The sequence below is a fragment of the Lepisosteus oculatus genome, chromosome 6 (assembly GCF_040954835.1).
Source record: "Lepisosteus oculatus isolate fLepOcu1 chromosome 6, fLepOcu1.hap2, whole genome shotgun sequence".
NCBI lineage: Eukaryota > Metazoa > Chordata > Actinopteri > Semionotiformes > Lepisosteidae > Lepisosteus > Lepisosteus oculatus.
Window position 1 is genome coordinate 20,141,135 of NC_090701.1, and position 16,387 is coordinate 20,157,521.

The following is a 16,387-nucleotide window of genomic DNA, read 5'->3' on the forward strand; positions in this document are numbered from 1 at the left end:
CATTCCAAAATATGATTCAAACATTAAAACAGAATTATAGATAAATGTTTAAAAAACTGCATTGCTTCCTGTGTTTTTTCCTTTTATGGCAAATAAATCGTTTGTGTAATTTTAAATCTGTAATGGCTGACTTCCATTGCTCTTATAAACCTTAAATCTGGTTTCTGTAGCTTTCCCATGCTTAGTCTGTGCCTCCTCATGGGTTCATACGTTTAGGTGATAATTATGTCTCTCTTCTTTTTAACACGATTCCAGTGTTCTTTCCTATACTTTTACCAAAATAATCCCATTACGTTTATAACTTATAATATAAGATTAAAGTTATTTTAGACCAATACAGGTAAGATTTATTTTAAGACTTATCATTATAGTTAGTAATATTCCATCAGTCATTTGCTGAAGAGGGAAAGTTCTTCTTTGAAACAAACGAAAGGTAAATATTGAAAACCATACGAAATGAGAAAACCCATAACATCTGGCGTGACGAAAATCGATTATTCGCACTCCTGCAGCGAGCACGCTCTCAACTGCTGCGTGGTGACGTCAAAGTACATCGTAAAAGTTCGGAGCTGCTTCACTGCACAGGCGTGTGCGTTTGGCGGCCACGCGTTTTTTGGAGACATATGGGTGGATGATAAACTGATTGTTGGGGGGTACATAAAGAAGTGCGAGAATGCAACTAAAACGTCGTTGGAAGTGTATAATTTTGAATACGCGGAGGGGATATTTGGGAAAGAACTTTGCTCTTACAGCTTCCGACGTTACACCCAGCACTGCTTTCCGGAGGCTGGGGACTGGTCAATGTGTTTTACCGGCTTTTCCAAGCGGAGTTGCGTCAGGACGGGGCCGGGGTCACTCTGAATGGTGGACGCTGCCTTGTGTTGGAGTGGATCCCTGGAAAGGCCGCAGTGTGTCCTGTCCCGGGGAAGCGAGTGTGTCTAGATCTGCAGCCACAATGTTGCGGCTGACAAGCACAGGGAGATTGCGCTGCAGCGGTCGCACTGACCGGAGGAACAGACCTTGGCACAAAACGGACATCTTTGCAAGGGTCGAAACTGCTCTCTCGTTTTTTAAACGCACACGATTACTAGTTAGAGGTACGTATTGACGTAGGACCCCTGTGTTAAAAAATGTGCTTAACACGCTCACACTCAAAATCGACAGAAGTTGTGCTTTCCTGATCAGTCCCTGTAGCAATTAAAATGACTTGTCTGACAACTCGAAAGTAGTGTGCATATTAACAGGCTGTGAACTAAAAGTAAAAGCTACATTGCTAACTCTAGCATTTAATACAATTTATATATCACGTTAAACGCGGCTAACTTCCTACATCGCAGGGCGGATAGCAGTGGAAAAGCTGCCCTGGGTCTCTAAGCCCGTAGATGTAAATCTATCTAACGCCATAGATCTGGTGAAATAATGACAGTGTTCATTTCCATCATCCAAGTGTTCGGTCTTTTTAGAGCGTGTAACTAAATTGGCCACATTATTTGAAGTGCGGGTGCACCATGCACACAATAATTTGAAGGATATACACCAGTGTTTATACACGGTGACTAGAAGAGACCGATTTACAGGCAGCACACGCTGCTACTGTACAATTTGGGTTTTCAGAAACGGACACCAGAAATCTTAATCGTAAAAGTGTTTTGATTCTGTATCCAGAAAAAAATATCTGCTTTAGAAGTAAGTCGCACATACAGTTTGTGCAAGCCATTGAAAGCAATAGCAAAGACGTTTTGGCTTATGATGTGGCAAGGTTTGTATTAACAAAGGTGTGCGAACAAGGTGAGGAAAAATTAATCGCACGATGCAGTGATGGCTTTCATAACAATGTGTGCATGACCTGATAGGGAACAAACGCATTGGTAAGAGGCCTTCATATAACAGTGAGAGACTGAAAACAATTCACTGGGTCATTAATTTCAGTATTTATAAATGTAGATGGCAAAGCTTAATTGGGACAGCTGAAGTCTGATGAACCCTCAGACTGTTATAAGCCTTCGCCTGCCCAGCATTAAAGAATCACGTTTTCAAGGAAAGTTTTACAGTTTAGAGTCATCACGAATACTGTAGCTGGGTGGTCATGGTCTTTTATTTGGAAGTCTGTTTAGGCCAGTGGCAGATAAGAGACAGCTCTGATTCTCAAGCCAGAGGAGAGGCCTGTCATGTGCATTAAATAATTGTATTAAAATAATGTAAGGTATTATTTTACCTTAATACATCAAATAAAATGATGTTTATTTTACATCATTTTTTACTGTAAAATAAACATTAATTATAAAATATTTTTAAACAAAATGCATCATACAATTCAGAAACATTTCTGTTTTCAAGTGTGCAATAATGATTTTATGCAACGTCTTTTTAAATTGTTTACAAGATAATTGAATTAATTTTTTCATATGACTTTAGAGCATTTTTAAATCAGGTAATTGTAGATATAGGATATATGGTGAAACAATTACACTCACTGAACTGAGAAACAATACTTTTTACAGAGTATCACTGCAGACCTATTGTGTGTAAATACAAAATTATCCCAGTACACAATCATTTCTGGGCCATTCCCTTTTTGGCCTAGTGTTTATTGGTGATATCATCAGTGATTATTCTTTATTGCCACACAACAATAGTTGGTGGAATGTGCTTTTGGTACAGACATACATACAACATATACAGTTCACATTTTAAAAGGACAGGAGATACACAGACATTGTCACATACATATGTAAACAACTGTCCCTAATTATACAATGAAATTCAAAATTCAACGCAAATTCAGAGTTCATATGGCAGTGGGAAAGAAGCTGAGGTTGAAGCGAGCAGTCCTTGAGAGGAAGGATTAGAAACGTTTTCCAGAAGGGAGAAACTGAAAGAGATTATGAGCTGGGTGAGAGGGGTCTGAGATGATTTTCTTGGCACGATTGGAGGTGCGAGTTGAATAGAGAGATGAAATAGAAGGGAGTTCACAGCCAACAATATTTGCAGCTTTGGACACAATCCTTTCCAGTTTGCCTTTTGAGTAGTTATCCAAGCTCCCATACCAGACTGTAATAGAGATTGTCAGAACACTTTGGATTATGGCTGTGTAAAATTAAAAGAAGAGTATCCGGTGTTTTTTGAGTTGCCTCAGAAAAAACGCCCTCTTCTTAACTATGTGGTCATTGTTGGTGCTCCATTTAAGATCACTGTTTATGTATGTACCCAGAAATTTAAAGGAGTTTGTGGTCCCTTTAGGAAGATCATCAATGAAGATTTGGAAGTTTTGTGTTCTGGATGCGTCAGATGTCAATGATGATGTCCCTGGTTTTAGAAGCATTGAGTAGAAGTTCATTGTCCAAACACCAGGCTGTTCCCAAGTCAGTCTGCTTTCGGTAACAAGTCTCATCATTATTCGAGATCAGGCCGACAATGGTAGTGTCAGCTGCTTATTTGAAAATCTTGACAGAGTCATCCCGAGATGTGAGGTTGTTTGTGAAAAGGGAAAAGAGCCAAGGAGATAGGACACAGCCTTGGGGATCATATATGCTGTTACCAATTCATACAACTAGGAATCTTCTCCTCTATGTTGGGTGATATTTCCTCACATGTTTTAGTGTTTACTGAATTGTCTGAGTTATTTGGAGACAATGTTGTGCTGAAATAGAGATCTTGGGATGCTTTGACAAAAATGCAGATACAAAACTCTATATGTTTGAGTAAATGAAGATCAAATCTAGTACAAATATTATGAATATAAATTATTCATAAGATACAAGTACATTGTAAACCTTTGTAAAGTAACTATGCTGTAACTGTAATTTTGCAAATTATTTCAGAATCCCAGTCTATGGGATCTGAGTTAATTCTTGATATTCTTGGGCAGTAGGTATGCTGGAATGCCACATAATAACCAGTTGACACTGTAGCTCATATGAGCTCACTGGAACTCCTGTCCTGTTGTTGCCCAGGGTGTGGCAGAATTAGGATTTCCTGACTCTCTGTTAATCTTACTTCAGGATCATTCAAGAGGGACTTCTGTCTATATCAATAGTCATCTGGCCTAACCTGAAGTACTTGTTTTTCCTCACTGCTCATTCAGCTACTGTGATGACTCAGAGTTCTTAGTTTCATATTAACTAAAACATGGATTTCTGATTTTAAAATTTTGCTTTTGTCTTCATTATTTCTGAATGAATTATATAATTGCTACTATAATTAGTTACGCTTCAAACTGATAGATTAAATCAAATACTGAATGATATGCCCATATATACCACTTATGATCATTTTACACCAATAGAGATTCAATAGCGTTTATGTTTTTATTGTTCTTTTTGGATAATCAGCGTTTTTATTTTTTTGAATGTTGTGTCTGTGTACAATATGATTTTTCTTTTATGAAGGTGCACATTATTAAGCAGTCAAATGTAAAGGGAATGTTTTTAAATAGCTTCCAAATGATTTACCCTCTAAGTCCTTCAAATGCTTTATGCTGAATCTGAAATTTCCTTAAGAGGATTATTGTGTTGTAGTGATAGCAGACTATAAATAGGGTCTTTTCCACTGGATTATCACAGGCAAAGTTGCCTGTTCTTCATGGGTGAAATTTCATTTGTGAAATAGGTTCCAAAAATGAGTTTAGCTTTACATAAACATTGCATGACCATATCTATAATTAATGACAATTAATGGTAGCGACAGTAATACACCCTTTATAACCTTGTTTACTGCTTTTCTTATACTTTGTTGTATTTCAGTGCATGATAACAGACCCCATTTCCCGGTCAAGTTAATGATTTGCATTTTCTTCGCAATGTGAAGAAAAACGACACGTTTGACCCCTTACAAAAATGACAAGAAAAGAGCTGAAATTCACGTTCCACTCCAATGGCATGTGGGCCACTTTGTTCTTTTCCAAGGATCCTGGAATTACAAGTAGCAGCCAGTGGTTACAAGAGGGAGAGCTGATTAGGAGCTTTGCCAATGGGCTACACATCAGAAGTTTACAAGAAGGGTTGCTCATTGTGTATTTCTTGAACATTGGGAGGGTGTTAGTTTGATGATAGCATTAAGCAACATGTTCATTGCATCGTCGGCCAGCAAATGGCCTGAAAAAGGACCGTGATAACAGAGAAGCTTTGATTTCACCCCAAGATGGGAATTAATTTTTCAGCTCATTTTTACTCACAGGTGGAAGCAGGTCAAAAATATCACTCTGATAAAGGCACTGCACATTTAGTGATCAAACATTAAACTTCAAAATGGGGAAAATAAGGGTGGTTGTTTCTCCTTAACCCAAATGAAAATGGGTGAACATTCTGTTCATATTTCCAAATTATCTGGGTCATATTTCCTTGTCTGCTGTCAGACAAGACTGTAGCAGTTTTATTTGTACTGTATGTTTTTCTGATCCAGTAAATGTTCTGTGTAAATCTGTATCAAATTGAAATTTTCTGATTGTACACCTTTACCCCCCAAGCACAGTACCAAATCATAAAACAGTTCAGACAGATGCATATAATTCAGTATTTTTTTACTTGCATTTCTTAGGGTTTTTCATTTTAGAATTGTGTTTTTCTTTTGTTTCAAAGCAGTCATTTAAAGGTTTGATTGTTAATTTTATTTTTTATAGAAAGCATTCCATCACATTCATACTGGAGAACAACAGTCTCTCTGGATTAATCAAACCTAGTTGAACATTGTCTCATTTTTATGAGACGTTTCTAAAACATAAAAATGTTTAATGTTCTCAGTTTTCATTTGTGTTTTATCGTTTTTTCTACACTTACGAATACTGAAGCCCCGCAGTATTAGAATGAGCAGCCTTGGCACAGAAGCCCAGTAATAACAGGTGACAGAAATGAAGTCAAGCCCAAAAGAGAAGCTTGATGTTAAGCGTGAAAAGGTTTTGATGGACATGAATGTTTTGTACAGGCGTTATGAATTAATAAATTGACACCTTCCCCCATTTCCTGCGTTGTTTGACTTTATTTTTTTATCAGGGAGTTCTGTAAAATTTGAAATGTAATAAAAAATCTTGATGTCAAATATGCTTTCATCTCTTCTAGCTAACTCATGCATGTCTCTAGTCATAATTATGAACAAGAAACTGAGCATAGTGTGCTCGTATAACACCATATATGTAGTGAAGAAAAGAAAGTTGTTCGAACTTTGATTGGAAGTGTGGCCCAGCTGTATTGCAATTTAGAACCTTTTGCATTAGTACGTATCCACATAGCATGTATTTTATTTCCTTTTTCTTTGGTCTGTTTAGAATTGAACACTTCGATTAAGGTCTTCCAGTATGACTTGAAAAACGTGGAAGCAGCAAAGTCAGAAAGCAGGAAGTTCTATTTTGACACCCATGCAGTGGTTCGTCTTCTGGAAGAAAAAGGTGGGTCATCCCTGAAAACTATTTTTCTTAGTTCATTTGGTGACCAGAATAAAAAAGACCCCAGCACTTCTACACACAAGCTTCTTATTCTTCAAAAGATTTTTATTTCTTACCCTCCTTTTCCAGTTACAAATGTATTGAAGGGTAGCACCACATTTTGTGACGTTTGTAAGATACAAATTCACTAATGCAGCTGCTCATAAAACATTTAATTTCATTTACATGTAACAAAAAGTTCTTCAAGCACTTTGTCACTGACCTGAAAAGTGATAATGTAAAGTAATTAACCCTGTAGAGATTGTTACATTTGTCAGTCAAGTAGTTTTTAAGGGTTCTCCACCCTTCTTATTAAATAAATAATGACTGACTTCAGTTTACATAAGTAACTTCAGTATTTTTTTTTATCTTATGCTTATAATATGTAGTTACACAAAGTTAATTATTGGGTTTAACAGACACGGACATTACATAAAAAATCTATAGTTAAACCTCAGGACCCTCCATACAGAAACATATTTGTATGTCTATATTGTAATTTAATAGGTAATGTTAAAATTCAAGGATTCTGACACAAGCTTATATGCTAACAAATAATAAAGATAAGCAATTTTACCTCTGTAAAATCTGGAATTGCAGTGTTATAAGGCACATGTCCCTTTTATTCTCTGTCAGAGCTGTGAAGATGGATTAATAATTAGGCCCAAACCTAGACAAGACTTTATTATTAGCAATAAATATCTCAACTGTAAAACACAGGATTGTTGTTGCACAAAAATGTGACAATAAATATGTTAAAAATATATAACAACAAATAAACAGGTATTTACAATTGGTAATTTAAACAGTTCTGCTTACTATAGATCTAGAGAACTCCACAATTCTAAGACCATAGAAAACACTAACAGGTCAGCGAGAGAAAACTTGTTTTAAGAAAAGAGCATCCTTGCTAGGTCAAAATCTCTAAGACATGGATGCCAGCAACATTATGGGAACCAATTTCACTATTCTTAAAATCTATCATTAACAAAAAAGAGGACATTTTAGGAAAGAGATCAGAATTTCCTAAATTAAATAAGACAGTAAGTTATCTTATAATGTGTAGTGTCAAGTACTATTTTCAGCCTTCAAATTGGCTGGACAGAATGTGTTTCGTTGTCTGGTTTAAACAAAGGAGGTCTCCCAGTGTTCAGCTTCCTTTCCTGAACATGCCTATTTTGTCTTTATGATGTGATCCATTTCTTGGGAGGCTGGATTAATCATACTGTATATGGTTGTCTTAATGATTTACAGTGAAGTTAATTGACCAGGATAACCATTAGGAAACAACCTCATCATCTGTGATTTCCTCCATGCTGGCTTGCCTTCAAGTGCAAGGACAGCTAGGTACTGAAAATACCACCAAGGAATAAAATCAATATACAACTTTCTAAGTAAGGAAATGCAAATCTTGCTACCCTGGATGAAACTCAGCTGCTCCTTCCCTCCTCAAAGACATCATCACAATATTATACCGTTTCACTGTGAAAGTACAAATGAATAGAGAGAAGAAGAAGAGAATTCTACTTCTAATTCTAAATGAGAAATTCTTATTCTAAATTCTAGCCACTGCGAAGTTCATGGTGTGTTAAATCATGCCTAGTAAAAAATTAACAACATGCTGAGCTTTAGGCTTGTGATGATGAATGTCCTTATTTAACAATGATAACTGATATTTCCACACAGTCTTTTTTATATATTTTTTTCAGGGTTCAGCACTGAACAAGCAGAAGTGCTAGTGACTGCTCTAATAAAAATTACCAATTCCAACATGGACGTCATTTACAAAGACATGGTGACAAAGGTTCAACAGGTGAGATGCCTTAGAATCAAGACAATGTACATTATATATTTTTACATCATTGTATCCTTAAGGATAAAAGCACTGCTTTTTTGGATCGCGGTGCAGTCAGTACAACTTTTTATTTTATGCAGTTAATTGCTATTTATGGATGACGCATAGCATTTTTATGGCTTTCCTTTTGTGAATTGAGGTATACAGTATCTTTATTGGGAGGAATCTTAGTTTTATACTTCTCTAGTCATGACCATATAGAAAACAATGGAACTAAGAAAAAGAAAAGCCTCCTATGAACCATCACCATATGTATTATTAATTATATATATATTTCACACTGCAACTATGAAAATGTATTTTATTTTTCCATCAGTGTTTTATATATCAAGATCCACATATCATCACCTAAGACATGGCAATTCATGTGAAATGTTATCACTGTAATTGGCAGGAGATCATGCTTCAGAAAGTGATGTCACACATTGCTGCCGTGAAGAAGGACATGATAATCCTGGAGAAGAGTGAGTTCTCTGCGCTGCTGGTTGAAAATGAGGTGAGCTAAAGTATCATAAAGATATAGATGGCATACATTTGAAAATTCAGGAACACTAGAGTCTAACTTTTTTTTTCGTTTTAGAAATTAAAGCTTGAGCTACAACAACTGAAGATACAAGCAGCTGTGAGTATTTTTTAATCCTTTTAAAATTAAGGATTTAGTTTGTATTTGTGAGGTTTTTCCGTTTTTCCATTACTTCCCAGTTTTCCGATAGGCCAATAGAATGAACTTCTTCGTGATTGTGGAGGTTGTTTCAGGCGATCTGCTTGAGTAGCCCAGGTCATTTAGTACAGTTGCTTCCCCTGCCACACACACAGACCTCCTTATACTTCGGTATATGTACACAAAATCCAATTAGGAATATTATTTCAATGTATAAATATCTTGGCATAGGGTGTGGTCAGTCAAAGTGAGGTATAACATTTACGTTTGGAATGGCGTTTTAATGGAAGAAAATGTTCATCTTTTGGTAGTATTACTGCTTATCCTGTTTAAAGTTTTCTCAGTATTTATTTTCACAGTTCCTTACTTTAATGTATAAGTTCAATGGATAGGATTTGCCTCTAATCTTAGTCTGAAATGTGATTCAGGAATGTGTCATTTAGAGAGCTCTGCGTGCACCAAGGAAACAACCCAGATTTTGATCAGTCGTACTGCATGTGTCCATTCTGCATTCTGAAATAAGGAATGGATGTGACACATCTGTTCCAGTTCTTAATTTTCTAAGACGTGTGAAATTTTGGCAATTAATAAATGCTGACTTTGCAGGATGAGATGAACAAAATACGTTCAGATGCAATCCTGGAATTGAACATAGAAAAGAGCAGGGTGAAGGAAATGGTAAGTCTACATTTTGTTTGTGCCTTTTACAATTTCAGGAAACTCCTTAAGGAGTTGTTTACAGCTTATAGCCTTTTAGCTAAATAGCACTAACTACAATGTTTGTGATGCTTGCAAGCCCATTAATTCATTTGGCATTTGATTGTTCCGATTTTCTTAATCAGGATGGTTTTATATGTACTACAATACAAATTAAAAGAGCAGTAATCTTCCCATAATTTCTGGGACAATCTTTAAGCACTTCCCATTAAAGGGGACCTGCAGTCCCAGTTTCTCAGACTGGTTATTACCTCTTGTAACAAAATAAAATCATTGACACTAGAGAAAAAGTTTACACATTTCGAATTAAGTTAGAAATCATAAACTTTGTGAAAGCACTGTAAGTCGCCATGTTGTTGTTGCGGGCAAGAGCGATAGTTCCTATGAATTGTGACATCCCTTCATGTGATAACTTCCTGTAGTCACTGTAATAACCAACATAATGCGATGTACGAGTGAATTTCACCACAGAAATATTCCAACATGATCTGCATACAGAGTTAAGAAGTATGTAGTATGTCTTGGCAAAACTGTCTCGAAGTCGAGAGCAATATTTCTATTGGATTAAAAGAGATGTATGCACAAGCCTCCTTCTTTACAATGTAATGGGGCTGCTTCCTGTCACTGGAGGTTGTGTTGCCTCGTTCTGAATAGCAGAATATGGCACAGCACATACCTGGAAAGTTTGTCTGTTTTGTCTGTTTTAAATTGGAGGTTTTATAGGTTACTGTGTACATTTTACTTTCTTTGTGGTTTGAAATGCACTCATCAATGCTGACTCTTTCTAATCCCAAAATATAAAAAATATTGTTGCATTTCCTCTTTAAGTGAAAATGTCAGTGCCTTTCTATTTTTAGTGATGATGCTTAAGGGAGAATAGTACGTAGTGCTGATTTTCATTTTGTTACTTCTTATGCAATAGTGGTTCTAAAAATAAACGAGAGGAGACATTTAGTCGTTTACCTTTCTTATTTAGTCGCTTTCATTAAACAACAGGAAATTCAGTTAAACGAATGTGCCTGAGTAGATTGTTCCACATAGTACCACTCTTTGTGTAATGAAATATATTTCCATTCTCAGTATTAAGTGCACTTCTTCTTCGTGTGCACTTTTTATTTTATATCCCAAAATAAGTCACTAGGTTATCTTTGCCAGAACATTTAAGAATTTGAAATATTTGTATAAAATTCCTGCGTAATCCAGTGTATTCAGTGATGAAGAGATTTGCTTAATTTAAACTGTGTATGGTATTCTGTTTTAGAGCTTGAATTAATGTTGTGTTTTATGGTACAGGTATTACAGGTAAAAAGAGGTAGCATAAGGGAAGCCACCAGAGCCTGAGAAGTCATTTGTTTCAAACCCAGAATAGAATTGAACTTTTGTTTGTATAATAAAGATTGAAAAATCAAATTGAATTGAGTCAATGCTAACGAAAACACTGTTTTCAGTACGCCGATCATGAGAGGAAACTTCTGGAGTTGAGGACTGAAACGGTTGAAATGGTAAGCGAGTTTGTAGACTGTATGAAACTATGAAACTACAGTCATTTGAAAAACTAAATATGATGTGACTGTTTTTCAACCTATGACACTTGCTTAAGTATAAAACGGACATTTTCATTTTAATTTTAAGGTCATTGTCACCTTTCCACTCCATTCAGTTTTCAAATTGTGCGTGTAAAACATTAGAAATAATCATAAAACATACACTATCTAAAACTCTATATTGTTATCACTGACTGTACTTAAAAAGGCCTCAAGGCAGTGTGGCCACAGTATCGTGCAACCCACCCATCCATTTACGTCTAGTAGCTGTTTAGTCCAATACAGCATTGAAGTGAGCCCGAGTCTATCGCAGAAGGCACTGGGTGTTGTATTCAAGAATTTGCATGCCGCTCCTTCACTTAACATTTAGACCAGTCATATTTTCTTTTATGTTTAATTACATAATTTATTTCAACAAAATTTCAAATGCGTGATGAATAGAATAAACTTTTTAAACGTGCCTAATGATAAGCAATATGACTAGATTAGGGCACATGTTACACAGATGCTTAAACCTCTATATACGAGATATCTGAAATTGTTGGGATAGTAAATGAATGTTCAGAATGCCCTATTTCCACATATTGCCCAATATCTGACAGCCATAGCTTGTGCCTGGGCATGACTAGAGAATAGTATATGCTAGATTCCTCATGAATATGGATCTTGATCAAGCTCATAGGGAGAGACTGGAGCAATGTCTCTGACCCTAAGGTTCTGTTCCATTGTCCTGTTTACTGTGCAAGTCTGTGTGAGTGCTCACATCTGACTTGAGTATGCCTGCAAGGTAAAAGTGTTGATCACATTTGCACACCGTGAAGGGCAACCAATAGTTTGCTCCTGCTGAATATCTTTTATATATTAATTTTTGGGGAATCTGAAAATAAATAATTTTGTCCCTGAATTAATTGCATGTCAGGAGAAAGCATTTGTGAATATCCTTTGGATCAAGAGATTAATCTACTGTACTGGTCTTGATGTGCATGTAAATGTTAACTCAATTACATAATCATTCATTTTGCCCAGCATTCAGAGCAGGACCGTGCTGTGACACAGACTATTATGAAAATAGACACTGAAGTTGCAGGCTTGAAAACCATGCTCGAATCGCATAAGCTTGACACCATCAAATATCTTGCGGGTAAGTAGTCTTGTTTTAATTGTTGGAATTCAACTACTTCATATACAAAAATCATGACTGAAATCTTTGATTCATCCTTTTTTCATTTGTGAACTGGAAAACCAGACACGTCAGCATCTGCATGTCAAGTGATAGGTCTCTAAATCATGAGTTGTCTTAATGAATATCCTTCGTTGTTAAATGCCCATTACCTTGTCATGAAACTGAATTGCAGTTTTAAAATGCAAGCTTCTCCATGACTTACCTTTTTTTTTGTTTCAATAGAAAGGTACCTTAATATTTGATGTGAATTACTTATTGATTTGTTTTTGTTTCATCTTAGGTTCAGTCTTCACCTGCTTGACAGTAGCTCTTGGGTTTTACCGAGTCTGGATGTGAATCTATATCTTTGAAAAACATTACCCATGTGTGCAGTTAACTGGAAGCTTCCCACATCTCTGCTCCACTGCTATCCTGAAGAGGCAACAAACCTGTGAATGTGCTTTCTATTGAATTATTTTCACTCTATGTTACTGCAACATTACCACTTTTGAGATGTGCATTTTAAACAGGTGATATGTCTAAGACCGACAGGTTTTTGAGATGGTAAAACATTAAAAGTAATATTTTTAAAATGTTTCCAAAGATCATGCCCACAAAGCTTTATGAATTGAGAAATTTAGATTATTCAAGTCTTGAATAACACTGGAAGTGATTGTGGGTCTTCTGCCACGTAGGTGAGTATGAGACTACTGCATCACACAACCATAAAAAAACTCAAAGGCAGCCCTTTGCATACAAGGCTGATTGTCATCTGTTGCACCACTGCTTATGTCCAGCTGAGGTCACTGTACAACCATGTCCTGCCTGGAGGTCCAATTTGTTAAGTTTCAGGAAACATAAATATTTACTGATAAGAATCAGATGTCTTTTATATGTTTAAGTGATGAATCTATAGAGATGTTTTTCAATAATGGAGCAAGACCAAGGAGACACCAATCAACATGAAAGCATTATACCCTAAAGTGTCTCTCCAGTAAACCAAGCAGATTGAGACACAACATCATATTAATATTTTTACTTTCTGAACAAACACCCTGAAAACTTGTATGGATTTCTGTAAGTGGGTCCTTTGAAATGTGGTTCACATTATGCATAGTACATGTGTAGTAAGCGCATGGTATGTGCGTATACAGACTTAAACAGTATATGAATATAAATATGTATTCATATACCTATGAACAGGTAAATGTTCAGGCTGAGAGGTAAAGAAAAGAAACACATTGCCTGTGGAGAATGTCTCTGGTTAAGCCATTTGAATAACCCAATGATCAGTTCAGATGGCATTAATTGTATATAAAGGCAAAGCTTTGAGTATAGCCTTTCTATAGCTTTAATATTTTAATCGGGTGCCTGTGTACTGTATGCTTATGTGGTATAAAGAGGTTTGACTTGTTTAGAATTTTTAAGGATATTTGCTTTTATCCTTGCAGATAAGTCATTGTCACAGCTGCAAGGATAAATCATGCATCTCTGAAAGGCTATCATCTCTCATGCAGAGAATGTACGCTCGTACATCATTCCTGGACAGTTTGTTTCTGTTATCAGAAACACTTCTGTTATCAGCAATACCATTTTTGTGAGTACCACCAGCTGAAATATAGAATTTGGCTGCAGTCTGTCACATGGAGTGACCTTCAATAGCTAAGCCTTTGATTTCTTCATGCTCCTTGTATGATATTTCCTCCCAGAACCCGTAGTTTAAACCATGCATTCACCACAATCCATTTGTATCACGGCCTATTTTAAATTTTCATGGTAATTTTTCTTCTTCCTGTATGGGTGTGGAACTTCTGATTGCTTACATGACTGCCAGTCACAGTACACTGTCAATATATCACTGTACAATAGTACATTGTGCTTTTACACAAGATGGTATTCTGCTGTGTTATTTGTGTATTACACCCAGTTTCTTCAGTGTTTCTTTAATTAGTAGTAGTTTTTATGTGTAAATATATACATATACATGTGTATAATAATTTCTACAGGTCTCTTCCTGAAAAAGGACCTATTGTCAACAGGCAGTGCTTCTGCTGTAGCCTGTATTTTTAATTACTTTGACATTTCTTAATTTGACAAAATAACCTATTGATGGTGATATTGTGATTAAGTGCATATTTAAATCATAGATGCCTTGATTTTTCAGTAAGATATTGTATATAACATAATATTACTGAGATGTACAGAAAAAAGTTGTAACTATTATTGCATTATTAAAATATCAGCACAATATTTATATTTATACTGTTACTTTTCTATAATTATATTACTTAATATACTGACGGTATGATTAATAAAACATAAAGGAAAATACAGATGGCTTGTGATGAATTTTGCCATGACTTTAAAAAATAGGTAGTTGTAGATTTCTTTGAATGTATTTGTCAAATCAAATAAATTGATAATCGTGAGGAAAGTAACATCTCAAAACTTGAGAGTCCTGAAGTAATGAAACCATTTCATGAGGTTTATCACCAACTCTTTTCTTATGCTTCAAAGTGCAAGTGTCTTAATTCTCTTAGTAAAGAGTTTTGTATTTGTAAATTGATTTACATGATTTAAATGTCATTAATTCCCTCTCTTCCACAACAGTGCATTATTAAACAGAATAATTTGGAGAAGATCACTTATAGTGGATAGCACAGCACTGTCATCAGGTGGGGAAGATGTCTACCATCCAGGGTTTTTTTAAGTCACCAAAATGTCTCTAAGGAGATTTGAACCAAGAGAGTTGCAACTTGTTATATGCTTTTCACTAGCAGGAATGACCACAGAGGACACTAGGAGCTTTGGAGTATGGTGGCCCTATGTCCCATGGCAGGTTTCAAAAGGCATACATGACTGACATGTACAGTAATTGCTGGTGCATTGTGTTGCTACCAGTGCTTTGAGAAATATTTAAAATGGAATATTGCATTAGACTGTATACTGTATGTTTGTTGATCAAAGTATCTTTAAATATTTAGGAATGCCATTTAAAGGTCTAAACATTCAAAAGAAGAAATAGCATTCACATAGCAACAGCAGAATCTGGAATAAGCAGTTTTTTAAACTGTCGTGCTTCTAAAGGAGAAACCCTGGCATCTCTCATTGTCTGCAAATTCCTGTCCTATGAATCACAACATATGTGGAATCCCATGGGGCAGTGGTGCAGAATGGCCTATCCAGTTCTTTGTCATCAGCCACAATATCTGTATTCTTGCTCTGAAATGGAGGGGACATGTTAAATGTCTTTTTTAATAAAGCTATTTTTGTAGATGGGCACACAGAGCTCTGAAGAAGGTTTTTTATGACTATTAGAAATAGTTTAATAGTTTTGTATTTATCGTGCGGTTTTGATGGAGCTGACATATGCAATCAATATTTAATCACAGCCCCACCTAAATATTGGAGAAGGGTGTGTTCTGGAAGAGTACATTGAACAATATGTGGTATCTACCATTATACCTGAGGATTTTTTAAAGCATTAGTAGCAGGCATATGCCTGTGGTGTATCACTGGTGGTAACAGCTGACCTGGTTAATGTATTCATTCCAGAAAGCCTGAAGGTACTGCAGGCAGGTATCAACATATACAAAATCCCACAGACAGAAAGCACAACTCATGCTGTAATAAGCCTATTGAACCACATGACAGATGTTAGGTTCTATACGTTATGAGAAGACCCATATCTTTACGGACATCTGGGAACATTAAGTGAAATGAGTACTGTGATCTGTACTCAATGCCAAAGGTGAGCCAGAACACTGTTGTTGGTAAGGGTTAAACTTATGTGGTAGGGTGGTTTTGTATGAGATGTTTTTACACCCATACACACCCATCCATTTTCTAACTGCTTCTTCCAATTTAGGGTCACGGGGTATCGGGTGCTTATCCTGTCAAGTTTGTAAGGAAAAATATTTTTTTTTTTGAGAAATTGTTGGTATTTAAATAAATAGATGTGTTTTAGTGCAAGTTGAAGAAGCAGAAAATGTCCAAGAAGAAAAACGTTATTAAAACAAGCACAATAAATGTG

The 16,387-nt window shown here is 36.0% G+C and overlaps 1 protein-coding gene across 1 annotated transcript; it reads left to right on the plus strand.

Annotated features, from left to right (window-relative positions):
* The first annotated feature begins 529 nt into the window (after positions 1 to 529).
* Positions 530 to 15,735, plus strand: mcur1 (mitochondrial calcium uniporter regulator 1). Its single transcript, XM_015354338.2, has 9 exons — positions 530 to 1,097; positions 6,260 to 6,379; positions 8,125 to 8,228; positions 8,665 to 8,766; positions 8,851 to 8,892; positions 9,538 to 9,609; positions 11,097 to 11,150; positions 12,219 to 12,333; positions 12,656 to 15,735. The coding sequence occupies exons 1-9, from the start codon at positions 674 to 676 to the stop codon at positions 12,709 to 12,711; spliced, it is 1,089 nt and encodes a 362-aa protein (XP_015209824.2). The 5' UTR covers positions 530 to 673; the 3' UTR covers positions 12,712 to 15,735.
* The last annotated feature ends 652 nt before the right edge of the window (positions 15,736 to 16,387 follow it).

Bases quoted from the DNA above. Each gene is read 5' to 3' on its own strand.
- mcur1 (XM_015354338.2), top strand. From the start codon at position 674: ATGCAACTAAAACGTCGTTGGAAGTGTATAATTTTGAATACGCGGAGG. The intron at 8,767-8,850 runs GTGAGCTAAAGT...TTTTCGTTTTAG, and splicing joins CGCTGCTGGTTGAAAATGAG to AAATTAAAGCTTGAGCTACA. The intron at 9,610-11,096 runs GTAAGTCTACAT...CACTGTTTTCAG, and splicing joins AGAGCAGGGTGAAGGAAATG to TACGCCGATCATGAGAGGAA.